This window comes from Erpetoichthys calabaricus, chromosome 1, assembly GCF_900747795.2.
Source record: "Erpetoichthys calabaricus chromosome 1, fErpCal1.3, whole genome shotgun sequence".
In the NCBI taxonomy this organism is placed as follows: Eukaryota; Metazoa; Chordata; class Cladistia; order Polypteriformes; family Polypteridae; genus Erpetoichthys; species Erpetoichthys calabaricus.
In genome coordinates this window covers 36,779,595-36,800,308 of record NC_041394.2, presented here as the reverse complement: position 1 = coordinate 36,800,308, position 20,714 = coordinate 36,779,595, and the positions used below count along the sequence as shown (strand labels likewise).

Genomic DNA, 20,714 nt, shown 5'->3' with positions numbered 1-20,714 from the left:
CTGTCTGAGTGGTGCAGCGTCAGCTCCTGCTTGGGCAGAACACCAAGTTTTCCTACAGCAGACCTCCGTGTTCCTGCTGCACATGCTCTGAGCTCAATACTGTGGGCAGTGGCTTTTGGAGAACAGAGGGTTTCTGTTAACATACAGAGAAGGTGGGATGTGTCTGCCCATTTGCTAACCAAACGGGCTTGAGGGAAATTTGACCAGCACCTTCCCGACACCTTTTCATTTGTTTCTTAAATTTTGCATTTTTTTGTTTCCATAGAATGACACAACTAGGGATCCTTTGACTGTGCTATAACTGAGCAAGTCCCTTTCTGTGTCTGTTATGCAACCCAGGTGTTCACAAAAATGGAACTAATAGGGTGAAGGGTCACATCTTGAATATGTTTAGAAGAACAGCTACAGCTTCACAAAGCTGTATGGTATTTTAAGCAGTTTGAGCAGCTGCTTGGGAGTCCGAACATACCCAGTGAGCCCGTATTTTCCACCCCAACAAGCAAATGCTACAGGTGTCAAAGAGATGAAAGTAGGATAGGCTGCTCCTGTGCTTCCCTCTGTGGCATGGAATAAAAGACTAGACTGATTGTTTGTGGCTTTCAGATTGGGAAGGGAATGCCACTCTTATTTTCCTGTGCCTTAGGGTAGTCCAGATTTACAGATGGGTAATATGGTGCATAATTGAATAGTGGGGATAGCAAATTCATTAACTACTAAATTTCTTATCTTTAGGCAGTGTTACCTAAAAGCTTAATAACAAAGTACAAGGCTTCCACATCAGTTGCTGGTGCTCCTGCATAGTGTAACTGACTTTTAATGTGCTGTTGATAATACATGTAAGAAGCTGTACTTTACATCTGTACTTCTAAATCACCTGGGGATGGTGTTTGCTATAGAAATAAGCGATTTAAAATAAAGGTTATTTTTTCCATCATTATTTACTTTTGGATAAGTACTGATATATTGTTGGGCTGTGTGATCACCTGTTACAAAATGGAGATTTGCACCACTGGTGTTTACCAAAAACAGCCATGGAACATTAAAGTAAAAAAGTTCAAGTTGGTTGAAACATCTGACACATCAGCACCATTAAGTGATAAAAAGATATACTGCCTTACTAGAAGATGAAATCAATGGGAAAAACAAGACTGTTTGATAGGTTTTATTATTATTTGATCTGGTGGCTACAAAGCCAGATTTTTTCTGAACTCATCTTAGTCACTTGTTTGTCACAAGTGTGTCATTGTCATCAATCATCTTCCAGTCAGCAGAAACTGACAAGGTGGCCTTTAGGAAATGTATTTAGCCTGTATTCAATCTTCAAGTGAATTTCTGAAGAGAATAAAGAAATGAAATTATAATGGGCTTGCTTGAAATGACTTCCTGCATCTTACTTATCCTGACATGAGTTTTCCTTTCTTCTATTCAGGCTGCCTGAACTTCTGATGAGTTCCTGAGGTCCCTTGTACGAGTCCCTCACAACTCACCAGTGATCTGTGACACCATCCAATGAATTCCATGAACCCGATGAAACCCACCTTGCCACCAACGCCTCATAGGTAAGGACTGGGAATGAGGAATGTCACCTCTGTGGCTTGAGTCTGCTCAATCTAAAGTTTGTTGTGTACTGTGAACCAGTTTATTAATACTCTTACCATTTAAAAAAATTACAAGCCCTACAGACATCTTTAAGACTTAAGAGAAACAGTGGACTTGAAGAGGTTGCCAAGGTTCATGTGAGGCTGTGAGCGGTACTTTCCTTGTCTAACTTCCTGTTGCTAAGTGATTCACTTCCTGTGGGTTTTAAAACCTCCCTCCCTTCAACAGCAAGACTAAATATGTGCTGTCTTTCATTGTGCTTCATTTACTTCACTTTAATCTGCTAACAGTGTGGTAGATCTTTCAACTGAATTATCCAGTATTGTATGCGATACCACAAATGCTGGGCAATCAGGGTTAAGTAAATAGGACTGTATTATAAATGGTAACTATAAGCTAAAATCTTTCCAAATGTGCATTATTTTGTATTATCGTACTTACTTCAAGCTCAGTGACACATCCTTTTTGCTTTTATTCACTACAGGTGATGACCAACTGAAACTAGATTGTACATCCTGTAACCATATATTTGTTGTTGTGCCTGTCTGATGGCAATACACATTTTTTAGTCTGTGTCACAGCATATTTCTGAGCTTTTACAAATCTGATTGGAAAAATACCTGGACCTTAAAAACACACTGCATTGCAGGCAAAACGGTCACTTAATACGAATTTTTTATTCTCAAAATGGTTCTGGTCATTTTCTGAACATGACTTAATCCAGTTTTTAGATTGCAAGGAACAAAAAAACACTGTGGCACCACTGGATGCTAATTCTGGATGAAGCAGAAGTCCATCACAGGACACATCCTCTAACTCGCGCGCGCGCACACACACACACACACACACACACACACACACACACAAACACTCTAACTCAAGTCCAGTTTAGAACTGCAATTAACCAAACTCGAACATTTTTGGATGTATAAAAAAGACTGTAGATGGATGTAGACTGGAGACTGTAGAGCTATGAAGTACTTTGCCATTGGAAACTATCAAAAAAAAAAATAGATAAAAAAAGGTTAAGTTAATAACCGTAAGCATTATCACAAAGTGATTTGTAGAGGAAGAACAAGACTATAGTGCCATATGAAATATGCAGACTTATCAGTACAATACAAATCAAAATAGCAAATATAAATATGAACAGAAATGTAGAACAAGAAGATACGAAGAGCTGAAAAGTATACCTGACCGATTTTAACAGTAAAGGCCATATAAAGATACAATTACAATTAAAGTTACAATATAAAAATGTGAAGAATGGTGCATGGTAAAAGTGAAAACCAAAATTACAGTCAGGTCCAGTTGGGAAGCATGCACTTAGTACAGCGCATTGCTATAACCACTACATGATGAAACAGCTTTGGATCCTGGATGGCCACCCCCCAGGCAGACACGCGATTCAGTCGTACCCTCCCAAAATGACCATCTACAGTGGGTATAGAAAAGAATTACCCCCTTCTAAATATTCCCATTTTTTTTGCTTTACAACCTTACATGAAAAACACAAACCAATATTTTTTCCAGCTTTACTACTCAGTGCAATCTATAACATCCAAATGAAAGATATCACAGCTACAGTTCAGAAGAAATTTAAAAAATAAAAAACAAGAAATACTGAGATTAATAAAAAAGATCACCCCCTCCTAAACTCAATCAGGTGTAAGTAACCACCATTTCCATTGCAGACCATGGTTACTGGCTTTCACTTGTGATCAGTTGTAATCAGTGTGATTATTCAAGCATAGAAACAGTTGTTCCTGGAGCATTCGGTTGCTTGGTAGTACAACTGACTATGGGTGGCAAGCCACTTTCAAAAGATCTCTGGGATAGAGTTGTGGACAGACATAAGGTAGGAGCTGGATACAAAAAAATCTCAAAGGCTTTACCAATCCCAAGGAGCACAGTAAAGTCCATAATAAAGAAGTGGCAAGTGTTTGGTACTACTAGGACCCTCCCTGGATCCGGCTGTCCCTCCAAACTGGATTGGAAGACTGGTAAGAGAGGCTACCAAGGGGCCAATGGCCACTTTGAAGGAGTTACAGGATTTTATGGCAAAGAGTGGTCATTGTGTGCATGTGACAACAATTTCACAAGTGCTCCACAATTGTGGCTTGTTCAGGAGGGTCACAAGGAAAAAGCCACATTAAGGCTCGTTTGAGCTTTGCCAGAATGCACCTTGAAGATTCTGATGCCAAGTGGAAAAGGTCTTATAGTCAGATGAGACCAAAATCAAACTATTTGGCCTCGATACCAAATGGTACACCTGGCGGAAATCGAATGCAGCTCACCATCATCAACACACCATACCTACAGTAAAGCATGGAGGTGGCAGCATCCTGTTGTGGGGGTGTTTCTCTGCCGCAGGGCCTGGGGCTCTCGTTAGGGTAGAAGGAAAAATGGATGGGGCAAAATACCGTCAAATTCTTGAGGAAAACCTGCTATCCTCTTCCAGAAAGTTGAAGATGGGCAGAATGTTCTCTTTTCAACATGACAACAACCCGAAGCACACAGCAAAATTGACCACACAGTGGCTGAAGGAGAAAAAAGTGAATATCCTCATATGGCCCAGTCAGAGCCCAGACCTAAATCCCATTGAAAATATGTGGAAAGATTTGAAGATAGCAGTCCACCAACACTCGCCATCCAATTTGACCAAACTTGAACATTTCTGTAAAGAAGAGTGGGCAAATATTGCTCAATCTAGATGTGCAAAGCTGATAGAGAAGTATCCTAACAGACTCAAGGCTGTCATTAAAGCAAAAAGTGGTTCAACAAAATATTGACATTGGGGGGGTGATCCTTTATTAATATCAGATTGTCTTGTTTTCGATTTTTTTTTTTTATAATTTTTCTGAACTGTAGCTGTGATATCTTTCACTTGGATATTATAGATTGCTTTGAGTAAGTAAAGCTGGGAAGAAGTATTTTTTGTGTGTTTTCATTTAAGGCTGTAAAGCAAAAAATATGAGAATATTTCGAAGGGGTGATTCATTTCTATACCCACTGTATCTGCCACAGCATTACATAGGTGTCCCCTTTGCCTGGTCCTGCCGCTTGGATCCTCAACAGTGAGGATCATGCGTGCTGGATCACCCTCAGGGAATCGCGCCACATGGCTGTAACTGATGATTCCTCACAATAGAGGTAATGTGCCTCATTCGGGACTCCACAAGCAACTGCTAATTTGACACACAGTCAAACCAGTGCTACCCAAGAATTTTCTGAAGAGACACAGTACCAAAGGAGTCTCTCAGGTCACTGGTTAACATCCGTGTCCTGCAACCATAAAGCAAAACAGGAAGCACCACGACTCTAAGACTTGGGATTTTCATCCTTTTGCAGATATCTGGAGCACCACACAACCCATTCCAGTGACCTCATGACCCCTCCCCCCCCATACTCTCCCAATCTGTCTACTGAATTCATAGTTACAGTACTTGAAAAATAATTGGGGATGGAACTAACCAGCAGACCAATGTAGTGTATAGACTAGCAATGTCAGTGCTTTCAATATTGATTAAAAGGAAATGTTGAAGATCTTAAGTGAAGAGTCATAAACTGAAACCAAAAAGAGAAGCACAAGATTTTATCATCAAGGTGTATGGAAATAGAACTTTGATCCAGAGAAGGGAGAAGCAAACCATGAAAGTTCTGTAACAGGGATTTTAATGTAGAACAGTGTGGTGCTGGGTATGTGACTTTTGGAAATTCTGGCAGAAAAAGGGGCCTGACTTTATAATATAACATTCTCATACCTGCTTACTCCAACTCAAAATGGCAGGAGAATATTAGCTCTGTATGGTTGTTAAAGTTTTGGGGGAGTATAAATTTGGCAAATTTTTGCAGGACACTTTGATACATTCCTGATCTTGGCAAATGAAGAGGTGTATGTGCCTGTGAGGGGCCATGTCACAGGAATAGAGTTTTTTTTTTTTTTTAATACAAATTACAAATATTTAACTGGATATAGCCCACAAACACTTTTTTAAATAGCTGAAATTGCAGTTCCCTTAGGAAACAGGATGGGTACAATGGAGATGCGTTTTAGTATTCGCGATTCAATAACAGCTTTCAGAAGCTTCGGTGGTGGATCTCAAAGAGTGTGTGCCTTGTCTGCTGTCATCTGGGTGGTAGTCTGGTGCTTTTGAGCAGAAGGGTGAACAGTTGCTGGCACACATAGAAAAGGACCCAGGGAAAGTTCAGAGAGTCTCGGAAACAGTTGACACAGTAATGTCATGCGCACACAGGAGGAAGTTTTTAAAATAGTTTTAGTGAGTTCCTATTGGAATGCAGACATGTAGTATAGCTAGTGTCACTACATTTGCAGTGATTGGTAGACTCCTGAAAGCATCGCAGGGGATTGGACGGTTTAATGCCTGTGTAGATGCTAGGGGTCATTTTTGACTGATCCAAACTTCTGATCATTTGTGTAGCAGGGAGGACAGCGGAAAGGCGCTTTGGAGTAGACTTTCTGATTTACTTAGAGGAGTGGAATCATTAACTGGGGGGAGAGGTGATTAGCTTATTTTACTGTTTGGATTATTTTTGTTTTTGATTTCTTTGGAATAACTTCCTCAACTTTCATTATTCTTCTTCTTAGGAAGGAAACCTTTTTCTTTGTGTGTTTGAATTTAATTTTTTATTGCAGAGCCCTAGAAGCTACAGTCTTGTATATATTTGTAGATAGTACTTATTTTTTCCTTTTTGCCTTTTATTATTTTTGTTGCCATTTTTGTATTGACTGCGTTATTGAAATTGCATGACACTGATTTTTGGTTCGTTTTCATATGCTGTTGCTGCAATTAAAGGACTGTCTAAGTCTGTGTGTGTCTCATTCACCCCTGATTTTTGTTCAGTTCATAAACTGCTAGGTGCCAAGAGGTTAAGGGTTGTGCTAGGGTTCAAGAAGCACAGGGCATCACATTTGGTAGCAGCATTGAGAGCCCCATGGGAGACTGAAACCTGAATCCAGGGGCCCAAATCCTTGGTAACAGAATAAGGAATAACTTCAGCATTGAAAACAGTCATGCCTGCTTCAGCCTGCTAATTGAGAATAATAAATTCTCAAAATCTAGCATTAAATTTTAAAAATGTTATTTGTTTAGCTGATATTTTCATCCAAAGAGTCAACAATTTATAACATATAATAGTTTTTTCCCCATGTTAAAACAACAGTAACACTGTCAGACTGCAAGAATCACAGTTATTCTGTGGTAGAGGCAGATCTAGCAATGCAAATTTTATGCTTTACAGTCCACTATCTTAACCACTAAGCAACAATGCCAATATTACTGTAAAATGAAACAATCAGTCCACCTTGGATATTATCAGAATGTACTTACGAATGTTTAGCCAAAAAAAAGTATAGCTATAGGCACTTGTACCCTTTTGGGTTAAGTTAAAAACAACATGTAGTATTTCATCAAACCCTTCTCATGGGATTTCAATGACAGTTTCTTTCTCTTTGCAGCATGAGTACATTGATTGACTCTGCCGGCATTGAATCTCAGGAGAGCACAAGTTTTCTTTAAACCTGACCTCATCCTTCCCTCTATATACATTGTGGCTTGTTAATTTATTTTCTAAAGTTCTTTGGTCTGCGTGAGTAGAGGTGCCTTAAAGCTATCTTGCCTGGTCAGTTAGCTGTATGAATGAACAAAAAACGCCAGTTATACTGTATTACAGAGCAGCCTACTAATGGTGCCTATCATTTTGTCTCTTCTGTAGTGACGGCTCCTTCCCATATGACTCTGTTTCGTGGCAGCAAGGCAGCAACCAACCAACAGGATCACTGTCTGTGGTAACAACAGTGTGGGGCGTGACCAATAGCTCCCACAGCCAGGTGAGCAGCAACATGTATTCCAGCTTATTTGGGTGCTTCCGTTTGCATTTGTCATGTTATACAATAACAGTCACTAGCATTTCTCACAGTATGCATCCTAACGTCCCACATATGTGACAAGTAATCTGTGAACTTCTGTGGCTTGGTGTTGTTTTTGAGCATCCTGCTGTCATACTCACCACACAAACAATTTTGTCGGGTCTTTATGTACAGCTGCTTCCTTTATCTTAGAATTTTAATCAACTTGAGGACCTATTAAAGATGTACACATTTTGTAGACTACAAGCTCTCAAGTTTCAGTTCTTGACAGAACCCTGTTGTAGTTGGTTGTGTAGGTTTCATAAGTCCAACTGCACTTTTAAATAAGTGTTTATGATGTAGAAAGACCTGCGCATCGTTTCAGCTCTTGGTCATTGAGAACATCACCTACTTCTGCATTTTTTTCATATTGCGAATGTGCATGAAAATTGGTAATTTAACAAAGATTTAGGTTGATAAAATGCAGTATTTTGATAATCTTTTTTTACATCTGTCTGCCTTTTTGCATTTGTGTTTCAACAGGTATTGGGGAACCCAATGGTCCCTGGAGGAAACTCTGGTGGAAGTCACATGATACCAGGCAATAACCCAGCAATGAACTCTCCACAGTTCATGAATCAACAAGGATATGGGGAACCTGTGCCCAGTAAGAGTTACTTGCAACAGGGCATGTACAGTCGAGGGGGATACCCCAGTGGACCAGGCTATGGGGGAAGGTAAGCAATGTCTTAACACTTAACTGCACTAGTGCTAAAATTGTAAATACAATGGAGGAATATATATTTTTCTGGTACTCAGTCTTTCTCTTGTGACCAGCTGCTTTTCAATGACTCTATTTTTCTATGTTTACAGCTACCCTGGTGCTCCTACTGGTCCTGCTTCTATGGGCATGCAACCCCATGGCGTCCGACCCCCAACAGACTTCACCCAGGCAGCGACAGCAGCAGCAGTGGCTGCAGCTGCTGCAACAGCAACCGCTACTGCCACTGCTACAGTGGCAGCTCTGCAAGAGAAGCAGAATCAGGAGCTAAGCCAATATGGTCCTGTAAGTGTGCAAGTTATAGAACAGATACAAAATTACAAGAAGTCAGAATTTTACAATAAATACTACTGAAGAAACTTCAGCAGCATGTACCACATTAATTGCTGCCTGAATCTGTTAATCTTTGACCCAGACTGCTTCAGGAACATTTCTTTCAGTGTACCTATTGCCCTACCCCCACCCCCACCCCCTGGGTGCTGAAACAGGATGCAAGCCGTCCAGTTTCTTCAAGCTACTGAGATTGCACCCAGCAGGAGTAAACACCAAACAAAGCAACCACTGTGCTATGTCTGCCAGGCAGACCACACCTCCTGTAGCAAATTTCAGATGGCTGTTGCTAGAGAAATACCTGCTCCCCCTGGTGGTGTAAGTTTGTAATTAGGTTTGTTATCAGGCTGGGTTCTAGAGCTCCACTGATTCCTGATTGAAGTCTACAAGAGTTGGATCTTTTGTTAGTGTCACATGGAAAACCTGTTTTTTTAAAAAAAAAATATATATATATATATATATACCCTTTTACTGTAGGATGTTAGCAGGGTTTTTTTTTTCCCTCCTTCTTGAAAGGTCTTTGTTTTTGCTTGTAGATGGGCAATGCGGCTTCCTATAACAGCCAGTTTCTGCCCCATTCGGCACCTCGTGGTCCCCCGGGCATGGGGCCTTCCAGGCCGTCAAGTCTTGGACCCTTATATGCAGCAACACAGGGCCAACGAATGCAGCAGCACCCTGGCTACCCAGGGCCACCTCAAGCTCAGCAGATGCCAACCCGAACTCAGCAAGGCCTCAAGAGGCCCTACACTGGAGAGGTGAGCTCATCTGATACCAACAGAGATTGAAAAAGATGGCAGCTGTGTTTTAAATTACAGAGGCTAGGTCTATACTATTGCATTTTTTTTTTCAAAATGAGTTTTTAAACAAAAACAATCTCCGACCATACTGTAGTTTTTACATTGTTTACAAAAGAATCCCTGTCTACCCAGAAATGCCTAAAATACGCAAATGATAGAGTTATTGGCCTACAATGGGCTTGCTAACATCATCCACAAACTCCATGAAGGGACTGTGTGCTGAAAAATTCAGAGCCCTGTGAAAATCAGATTCCTGTGTGCTTTTTGCACTTTCAAAACTATCCGCACAGGCAGAACTCTTGATAGCATATATTCAAAGAAAAGAAAAAGAAAAATTCTTTAAGCAGCCAAAGTGCTATGTGCTGATTACACTTGAAGGTAAACAGTCTTCAGAACTGGTGACAATCGTGTTGTCATTAAATACAATACCTCTATGTTAATTCATGAAATGACTGATTATAAGTAGTCCACAGCAAAAGGAATCAATCTTGTACCAAACAACATTTGTAAAACTACAGTGGGGCAAAAAAGTATTTAGTCAGCCACCAGTTGTGCAAGTTCTCCCACTTAAAAAGATGAGAGAGGCCTGTAATTTTCATCATAGGTATACCTCAACTATGAGAGACAAAATGAGAAAAAAAAATCCAGAAAATCGCATTGTCTGATTTTTGAAGAATTTATTTGCAAATTATGGTGGAAAAAAAGTATTTGGTCAATAACAAAAGTTCATCTCAATACTCAATACTTTGTTATATACCCTTTGTTGGCAATGACAGAGGTCAAACGTTTTCTGTAAGTCTTCACAAGGTTTTCACACACTGTTGCTGGTATTTTGGCCCATTCCTCCATGCAGATCTCCTCTAGAGCAGTGATGTGTTGGGGCTGTCGCTGGGCAACACAGACAGGCCTGGTGCAGGTCTACAATTTTGTTTCTGGTGTCCTTTGACAGCTCTTTGGTCTTGGCCATAGTGGAGTTTGGAGTGTGACTGTTTGAGGTTGTGGACAGGTGTCTTTTATATTGATAACGAGTTCAAACAGGTGCCATTAATACAGGTAACGAGTGGAGGACAGAGGAGCCTCTTACAGAAGAAGTTACAGGTCTGTGAGAGCCAGAAATCTTGCTTGTTTGTAGGTGACCAAATACTTATTTTCCACCATAATTTGCAAATAAATTCTTTAAAATCAGACAATGTGATTTTCTGGATTTTTTTTCTCATTTTGTCTCTCATAGTTGAGGTATACCTATGATGAAAATTACAGGCCTCTCTCATCTTTTTAAGTGGGAGAACTTGCACAATTGGTGGCTGACTAAATACTTTTTTGCCCCACTGTAACTCAGTAGCAGCAAACATTCATCTTTACTGTTATTGTGCTTTCTCCATCCAGTAATATTGTGAGCTTAACTACATTCTACACCCACCCACTTTATTTCCTTTTTATTAGTTTTGCTGTGGAATGTGATCTTCCTTACTGAACAGATTAAAGTTTAAGTAATAAACGTTGTTTAGAGGCTGTCAACTGAGCTATTTACAATCTGGTTTTTTGGGGGCTCTGAATTTTTCACAGTGGTAATGACACTAACCACATGATTTATTGCTGAAGTGTAGCAACTGGTAAGTAATTTGCTTTTTACATAAGTATGCATCATTCAAACTTTAGAAAACATAATTTAGATGTATATACAGTAGGTAAGCAGTAAGGTTGGGCGGTATCCAAATTTTGATACCGTCAAACCTCCTCCCTATTTTACCTCGGTATACGGTATTACCGTGAATAATAAAAAAAATGTGAGGTAAGGCTCAGACAGCGTCACCAAACTGTTGGCTTGTGCCTAAACCGTTCAGAAACTGAATATCAAACACTAATACTGAAACAATAACAAAATAACATGCAGAACAATATTAACAACTTTTATTAGCAACAAATAGCAGTTTATAAAAAAGTGCAAATACAACAGTCAAACAGAATTAAATTAACATAAACATCCAGAACAGTTTTTGCGCGGAGACGCGCACACAAATCAATTAAATTAAATCACACCGCCTGAACAACTTTTAATAACAAAGAAGAGCAGCTTATAAAAAAGTGCAAATAGACCCACAACAGTCAAACAGAGTTGAATTAACATAAACATCATCCATATTATAAAAAGTATTGCAAAGCAATAGTCCTAAACAAAAACTTCTTTCCAGTCTTCTTTCCAATATTGTTTTTAACGTAAACCAAATAAAAATACCTGAATCAATTAAATAAATAAAAATAAACACAGTGCGAATAGGAACGAATGGCAAGTGGCATCAATCTAGTCAAGATTTTTCGCTAGAAAAACCAGCATGTTTACTTTGTCTGGCTTAACAGGGCACGTTGTGGACCGACAACTTTACCAGCGGTGCTGAAAACCCGCTCCGATGGTGTGCTTGTGGCATAGACGCACAGGTACTTTCGTGCCACTCGCGACATCTGGGGAAAACGCCTGGCAGAATTTTCCACCAGAAGTGGGTCCTCGTCTCCTTGAGTATCTGGCTCCAAACAGTAGGCTGTTATTTCAGCTCCGACTCGGTCCTCTACGGCAGGGGTCCCCCACTACCGGGCTGCAGCCGTCTGACAGCCGGGCCGCGAGAGAACTGCCAGCAACGGAGACTCACTCAGACTTTTCAGAACGCTTGGCGGGCGGGGCTTTGCAGCGGCGCAGAGAGAGGAGAGAGACGAAGTGTCAGAGAGTATTACAACAAAGTATTGTTACGGTCCCGACAGTTTCCCCATATGACTCGAGTCTATAGAAATCGCGTTACTACAAAGTACATTCAGCAGATGCTTTCATTACAACGAAGTGACCTTGAAATGCCTGAATGAATCATCCACAGAGCAGTTAGATCTGTGGTCGCAGCTCAGATGTGCACGTTTGCACAACAATCCCCAAACAGAAACATTGTAAAAAAAATTCTTTCTTCGAACTTTCCTCGTTCTGTTTTTTTTCTTTTGCTGTTTTTGTTTTCTGTGGTTTTCAGTGATACCTTTTGCTTATTGCTTGTCAACATTTGAAAAACATCCATTGGAATTTAACTCATTGTCACCCTCCTATAGAAACGGCAGACACGAAAAAAACGGTAACAGTGTTAATGTTTGTGATGTGCAATCTGTTGGAATGGCAAATGCAAAGCATATGTCTTTGTTATATGCAAAAAGAAGAAAAATCTCAGGTTGCAAACGTATGCGAACTGCTTAATAACTTAATAATAATAGAAATGTTATGTAAATTGTGTATAAAACTGCCACTCCCCCCCCGACCGGTCCGTGGAAAAATTTGCATCTAATAAAGTGGTCCTTACTGTCAAAAAGGTTGGGGACCACTGCTCTACGGTGCCGATGCCGACGGGACCTGCCATTGCATCAGATTTTTTTTGCAGCATACTTCCCAGAGTCATCTTTTTTCGTGAGGGTGCAGGTTGCGCCTCTCCCTCTTCCACTCTGATGGCCACTGGACCTGCTGCCTCTAAGCTCACGATCTCAGCCTGTAATTCAGCCTTGGTCTCAGCCAATGCGTTGTCATCCATCTCATATCCTCCACGGGAACGAGGGTCGAGGAAAGTGCATTTTCGCAATATTTTGCGCACTGAATTGGATTCATACTTGGCCTCCAACTTTGTTAGAATTCCAGTTTTGATTGACTTTGTTAGCTGGAGGTCATTTTCTGACGCAGCCAACACATTGTCCCTGCAGAGCTGTAGTATGGGGAGGATACAGGAACTGGTCACATAATTTTCTCCTGACAAAATATCAGTGAAGTCACCGACTGGTTTCAGTGCTTCGTGAACAGCTTTCAAGACGTCCATGTCCTGCCAGGTCAGGGACAGGCTGCTCCTTCTGTCATCAGACAGGACGTGTCTGATCGCTTGGGCCTGCTCGAGGATGCACTCCACCATTGCCAGTTTGGAGCCCCAGCGAGTTGCGCAGTCCTGCCGACGGATGGATGGATGAATTAATTAATGAATGATGAATAAACGAATGAATGAATGAATAGGCCTAAATAAACGAATGAATGAATAAATAGGCCTAAATAAACGAATTAATGCATAAATAAATAAGTCCATTAATGTATATTATTCCATTTGGTCAACTTTGCATGCACATTTATTTTAGGCTAAATAAGTCCCTTATGCGCATCAAGCCTGCATTTATTTGATAAAAAATACAGGAAAAAAATTACAATTTAAAAAATGATTTTCTATTTTAATATAGCCTACTTTTCAATATAATTTATTTATGTGATGCAAAGCATATATATATAATATCTATATATGCCCCTTTTTTTATATTTGAGCCCCTGCCCCTGAGGAACTCTCTGCACGTTTTATGCTTACCGTTATGAGACTATGTTTTGGGAGTCCCAAGTCCACTTGCTTCTTGTGGAGTTCATGCTTACGTTGCCAGCTGTGTGAAAAGGCCCCGACAATATTACGGCATAGTCCGAGGGCGCGCTCGGTTTTTTGCCTCTGGTCATGCAATCCATTTGTGACAGCCAAGTTTAGATTGTGACCGAAGCAGTATAGCCACGGCCAATGCAGAGACCTGATTGCGGCATGAATGTTGGCAGCGTTGTCAGTGGTTATGGCTGAAAGTTTTTTTCTCGTCAAGTTGCCATTCCTGAAGTGCAGCTCTGAGCGCAGCAGCAAGATTGTCCGCTGTATGACTCTCAGGAAAATACGTAGTTTGGAGGCATTTGGATTCAAGTTTCCAGTCAGGTGTAATAGTATGGACAGTCAGAGACATATATGGTGTCATGTTAACTGACGACCACATGTCAGTTGTTAAGGAATAACTGTCTGCCGCTGACAGCAGCACTTGAACATTGTCTCTAACTTTACTATATAAATGTGGGACGGCTGTTTGTGAGAAATATTTCTGTCCAGGCAGCTCGTACTGGGCATCTAGGACCTTTACCATGTCTGTAAAGGACTTTTTTTCCACTGTGTGGAAAGAGACCATTTCCTTCGCCAAGTATTTTGTCACTGCATCAGTACAGGTTTTCCAACGGACACTGTCCCTTTTGTACTTTGTTGCTTTCCCGAAGGCCCCATTATCGTCGGCTGCATACTGGCGGTGGACCTAGATGTTGTTGGTCCTGAATCAGGAGGCGTTGAAACTGTTGCACTGAGTGAACTCGGGTCCATCCTCGCAGCAGTGAGTGGATGGTGGTTTCGTATATGCGACCTTAGGTTCGAGGTATTTCCATCTCTCGCGGTCACCTTTTTGTTGCACAATTTGCAAATTGCCTCGTCTGTATTTACCGCCTCTCCCTTCTCATTCGGTCGAAACCCGAAATACTGCCAAACTGCAGAAGTTGTGTTCTTTTTCGAGACCAGGTCACTTGGTGAGCGACTCGCCATCTTTCCCCACCTCTCTCTTTCTCCTCCACGCTGTCACATGATGACAACTACGCATACGCATTTTTAGGCATTAAATAAATTATATTTAATATTTAATCCTTGTCTCCCGTATAAGTGCATTGTTTTTATGACGGTATAATGGTATTGAAACTGATACCGTTGCTATTTTTAGATCCCGTGGGATACCGTATTACCGCCCAAGCCTAGTAAGCAGTACAACAAGCATGATGGAAGCAACTCTTTAATGCCGGCTATATTGGAAGATGTTTTACTACTGTGAAGGGTGACTAATCATTGAATGAAATGCTATAATGAGCAGAATCCTATCAGGGGAGGGCCACAAAATAAGTCTACATTTTAAGAGGTCGAAAATGACGGGGTAGTGTGAATGAAAGGCAAAAACATAGACAAATGTACAGTATGTATTTTAAAATGAAAATGCCTTAGTTTGGACAGAGCCTAAGAGATCCAATCTGCACTTATTCTGTAAAGTGTTTATTTCCCATTGTCTTGTTCTTCAACATACTAGGGTTACCCCGGACATCCTTATGTACCTGGAAATGCCACTGCTGTGCAGTACCATACTGCTGCCCCTCAGCGCTCTGCACCCTCGCCTTCATACCCTGGCCATAGGATGCCTGTGCAGCAAGGCGCTATGAATGTGGGACAATACCCTTCAGCTCCTGCAAATTCTGGGCAGTACTACAAGGTATGGTGGGATAATGAGTGTGGGGTCTCATTTTTCCATTGATAGACTAGCAATGGAGTTATTGTTTGATTAGAGTTTGTTTAAATAGCATCCTAAGAATAGACAGTCTTCACCTCAAATGAGATAGTCGTTAACTGTATATTGTTCATCTAATTGTTTACAGCAAATTTAAAACAATCAAAATCATCCAATGATAGCTTTATCTGAAACTTATAATGCAAAAAATATGAATTGTTAATGATTTTAGAATTTGTCATGTTAATAGCTAGTTTCTGGCTGGTGTCTTAATCTTTACTTAATTTAAAAAGTAAATCGTGTACTGTTAATAACCTCTGGGGACTTGCAGAGGGTATACTAGCTAAGCAACAGCATTTGAACCCCAATTTGTGCTGTGTTTGTATGTCATGTTTACATGCATGTCCTCCTACAGTTCAAAGATTTCCTTTTAATTCCAGTCTGTGAATTTAATTTACACTGTGTGTGTGTGTGTGTGTGTGTGTGTGCCTCGCCATGAACGTGTGCCTTCTCTGGGATCAGCTCCATCTGTAGCTCCCTGTGATTTTGTACTGGAAAAGTACACAAAGAAAATAAATGGATGTAACCTCAAGTACCTAGGGTAGAATAATGGCTAGGAAAAATAGCACTATGAACTGGATACTACACCAGATTCAGATGGTACAGTCTTAATCCTAGATTGGGTAAGGTGCTAAAAATGTAAGGTTTGCAGAAATTTCTGTTTGCCTCAAATATATACAAGGACATTTCATTTTGTACCATATTACATTTTCTAGTACACACAAACAACCTATTTTATCTTTCACAGGTAGACATTTATAAACTTTTTTTTTTTATAACATGTAAACCTTCTCTCCCAAAGGCAGCTGACCAGTTCAATGGACAGACAAATAACCTACCAGGAGGCACTTATGGCAACTTCAACCAGCCAGCTGTTAATGGGGTATGCACAAGTTTCTAAATAGTGGATTGTGTTCTCTTCGGTCTGTAAGAAGTTAGGTAGTATCGTGTATCGGTAATATTTATTACTTCTTTAACCTCCTGGATTTTACAATATGTTTAGTTTAAAATAATGGTGATCCTAATACTGAGTAGTGCAAAACTATGTAAATTAATTAGAGTCCATGGGTAGAAGATCAGTTTACCACAATATAATATTTAGTAACCATTCCTTTTTTCTCCTTATAGCCTGGCCGTGCAATGCCGGGGTATCCCAGCTCTCCTCTGCCAGGTAATCCAACACCTCCTATGACGCCAGGAACCAACATCCCACCTTACATGTCTCCAGGACAAGATGTAAAGTCCCCCTTTCTACCAGACATCAAACCTAACATGAATGTGCTGCCCCCACCACCAGATGGTACAGATGATATAAATGAATGGTATTCTTTCTTGTCACCTTTGTTGCAGCTTAGAAGATTTTTGCCATTTTTTTTATTTTGTTATTCAGGTAGCCCCAATGATGACCTCCGGCTGACCTTTCCAGTGCGAGATGGTGTTGTGCTGGAGCCATTCCGGTTGGAGCATAATCTTGCTGTTAGCAACCACGTCTTCCAGCTGCGTGATACGGTTTACAAGACACTGATGATGAGGTAAGGTTTAGAGAATACATGTGCAAGTGTATTTAAAGATTCTGACTACTTAAATACTAAGTTTCTCTTGTTCTCCATGGCCTGAAAAATGTCTAGTCCATGATTTAATAAACTCTTGTGTCTGCCTCCCCCTCCAGGCCTGATCTGGAGTTGCAGTTTAAATGCTACCACCACGAAGATAGGCAGATGAACACAAACTGGCCAGCATCTGTGCAGGTCAGCGTAAATGCAACGCCTCTGACCATTGAGAGGGGAGACAACAAGACTTCCCACAAACCGCTGTATCTGAAACATGTTTGCCAGCCAGGTCGCAACACCATTCAGATCACGGTTACAGCGTGTTGTTGTGTAAGTAGCAACTTCTTTTTCTCTCTAACATATTATAACATTCACAAAACTCTGAAACTAATTAGGGTGGTGTTTCTTTATGCAGTGAGTAGTTTTTTTTTTTATTTCATTAGCTGAGACATAAATAATAAAAAAAAAACATTAAGCTATCTTAATTTAAACTTAGCATTGGTCCCAAACCTCTACTTGTTATATGGATTTTGTTCTTGATTTCTCTGTACCGTTTATTTACCCTGTTCATATGTATACATGTTTAGGAACCATTGCAGTATAGTGTGTATACAGTGTCACCATTTCTTTAAATGTGATCCTGTGTTTATCATTGTTTTTCAAAAATTTAAATTTCTGATCTCAATGAGAATACTGGTAAGAGTAAATATGCATATTAACAAAAAAGTGTCAGAGGGCAAATTTTGAGACACAGAACATTGATTTTGATATCAGAATATTGAATAAGGGCTAATTTCATTATTAAGTATTCTACTAAATGTTCAATAAGCCTGCATTCATTCAACATATCAAGGTTGCTGCAGCATGCAGAATTTAGTCAAAATGTATTCTGAAGCTTATACCCGGTTGTTGACTCTGTGGAGTTTGCACATTCTCCCTGTGTATTTCCACTTTCTTTCCAAAGATGTCCATTTTAAGGCTATGAACTTCAGATGACTTTTCCAACTTGACTTCAGTCACAGCACATAATCTTAGCACTCGAGGCAGTCTGTGGCATGCTCCTCTGAAGGCCAGTTATCTAGTCTGACATACCCAGTGTCTCACTCCATCTAGTCGATGATTCACCATGACAGTTTTGTCTTTAGCCATAAGGGCAGCCTGTGCATTCATGACATCTGACTACCAATGATTGCTCATTCAAAGGCATAATACATATAGTACAGTGACAAGGAATAAGGAACACAGGTGTTTTGGACTTCACAAATAGAAGAGAAGAACATCTGTCTGATGTCTAGTGTTTTACATACCATGACAAAATGGGGAAAAAAGAAAATAGAAGGGCACAGATTGTTGCTGAACTCGCCCTACCTGTTAACCTGTCACGTAGCACTGGCTCCATCAAACAACACACTGTTACTTGCCAGAAAAAGGGCAAGCATGACAGACCTGGAAAGTTGGCATGCAGTCACGCAATTTAAAACACCCAGTGAAATTTCAGTCATTTAAACTGACATAGTCCAGCGATGACAACATCAGCAACTTAGTCGGTAAGTCTAACATACCTTCTGACTATAAATCATATAATATGACATTGGCATTAAGGTTATCTGGTGACCCTAAATTGGCCAATGGAAGTGGACTGCAGTAGATTTGCACACCGTTGTGGGTTGATTTCTGCCTTCTGTCTTATACAACCAGGTACCTACTGTCCATTAATTTAATTAAATGGGTTTAAGAATGTATGGCTGACTTTATTATGAAACCAAAAGACTTTATGACACTTTTGAATTTGTAAAATCAGCATCTAAACCATTTTTATCTCTGAAATAACCAATACTAAAAAGGGACATGCACAGATTTTAGAATTATTATAGACTTTTTCTTATCAAAAGGCAGTTATCTATTAAGTATGTTCTTTAGTGAAACACTGTATTGTTGTAAATAGTAAATAACAAGAGAGACAAGGACCTATGATTCTTAACAAGGCAGAGTATATGCTCCAGTGTTTTTTTTTGCCCAGTTTCTAGCATGTTAATGGTAACTAATATTAATTGTTTATTCTTTGAACTTTGCCCAAACCACTTGTAGTATTGCTAAATAATATATTTGTCGAAAACAATTTTTTAATTATGTTTTAAAAATTGATGTTTTACTTTTAGCAAAATACATCAAAAATTGCAAAATTCACGGTACTTTGTTGTAATTTTTGCTTTTTTGATAGAAAATGAACTAAACTCATAATTCTAAGAGTTTAAGTAATTTTTTAAAAAACTATTTTCAATTATTTTGAAATTATTTTCAGACTTTTTAAAATTGTAAACAGTTTTTTTCATTCCCGTCACCACATTTCTCTCTTTCTCTCAATTCCAGTCGCATTTGTTTGTACTTCAGTTGGTTCACAGGCCTTCTGTACGGTCAGTGCTGCAAGGTTTAATGAAGAAGCGCCTGCTTCCTGCAGAGCACTGCATCACCAAGAGTGAGTTTTTATCTTAACTATGGTATCTGAAATAAATCTTTGAAGGTCTGTCTGTAAATACAACCCCTCCATCTGTGTTTCTCTCTGTCTCCTTACATTGTCTTCTGTATCATTGAATATTCCTGTTTACTCATCATGTCCCCTCTGTGCACTTCTCCCACATTAACAAACTTTCTTTTAAATCCCTAGCCATGTTTGTTTACTGTTCTTCTTTCAACCCCTAACACAGTAAAGCGAAACTTCAGTAGTGGAACAATACCAGGTACCCCTGGACTTAACGGTGAGGATGGGGTAGAACAGACTGCCATCAAAGTGTCGCTGAAATGTCCCATTACATTCCGTCGGATCCAGCTGCCTGCCCGTGGGCATGACTGCCGACATATACAGGTATGGACAGTACTTGGAATGGGAAGATGTTCGTGAATACTACCTGTGGGAAAAAAAAATGCAGTCATGTGTAATTATAGTCTTCCACTACTTGCAGTGCTTTGATCTTGAGTCCTATCTGCAACTCAACTGTGAACGAGGAACCTGGCGTTGCCCTGTTTGCAAGTAAGTAGTTTTTGAAGAGATACTGTTCTCTATGTATCTGGTTATCGTGAAGAGTGACACTATTCAAGTTTTTGTTGCATCTGTGACTTTCATGTGAGTGTTTAGTTTCATTTAGGATTTTAAACACCTGAAATTCTGGATTAGGTTGCTGTCATGCCCTAAATAACTGAATTTGGAATTCAGTTTCTTTATATACCTACAATGCAAATACTTGCTTTCTCTGTATATTTTGCTGTTTTCCTTCGGTAGCACTATGAGTAGAATCACTCATATTTCAGATGTAGTGTCAGTAGTATGCTATACTTTGAAAAAACTCATTGACATATTCTACATATTTTTTGCCTTTCTAATTAATACTAATGATTGGGTGGTGGATGAAGAACATTGTCACAAAATATCCATTCCTATTTCAAATTTTAGGATATTTGTTAATAATATGTAGAACTTAATACATTCTAATTATGAAGTTCATTTTTGGAGTTTCCCCAGTTTTGAAGAGAACCTTAGCATAATTTTATTGTGTTTACCGGAAATTAAACATTTTACACCTATTTTTACATCTGCAGGTTTACATGTTTACACTCATTTT

The 20,714-nt window shown here is 39.8% G+C and overlaps 1 protein-coding gene across 2 annotated transcripts in view; it reads left to right on the top strand.

Annotated features, from left to right (window-relative positions):
• zmiz2 (zinc finger, MIZ-type containing 2) overlaps nucleotides 1-20,714 on the top strand; it is a 107,759-nt gene that overhangs the window by 65,367 nt on the left and 21,678 nt on the right. For both annotated transcript variants that reach the window (XM_028797914.2, XM_051936266.1), the window contains exons 2-14: nucleotides 1,430-1,559; nucleotides 7,336-7,450; nucleotides 8,012-8,205; nucleotides 8,342-8,534; nucleotides 9,116-9,334; nucleotides 15,293-15,472; nucleotides 16,350-16,430; nucleotides 16,676-16,847; nucleotides 16,938-17,079; nucleotides 17,217-17,427; nucleotides 19,468-19,573; nucleotides 19,803-19,960; nucleotides 20,058-20,125. In XM_028797914.2, coding sequence (XP_028653747.1) covers nucleotides 1,510-1,559; nucleotides 7,336-7,450; nucleotides 8,012-8,205; nucleotides 8,342-8,534; nucleotides 9,116-9,334; nucleotides 15,293-15,472; nucleotides 16,350-16,430; nucleotides 16,676-16,847; nucleotides 16,938-17,079; nucleotides 17,217-17,427; nucleotides 19,468-19,573; nucleotides 19,803-19,960; nucleotides 20,058-20,125 — 1,889 coding nt within the window. In that variant the 5' untranslated portion in view covers nucleotides 1,430-1,509. The remainder of the gene's footprint in view (nucleotides 1-1,429; nucleotides 1,560-7,335; nucleotides 7,451-8,011; nucleotides 8,206-8,341; nucleotides 8,535-9,115; nucleotides 9,335-15,292; nucleotides 15,473-16,349; nucleotides 16,431-16,675; nucleotides 16,848-16,937; nucleotides 17,080-17,216; nucleotides 17,428-19,467; nucleotides 19,574-19,802; nucleotides 19,961-20,057; nucleotides 20,126-20,714) is intronic.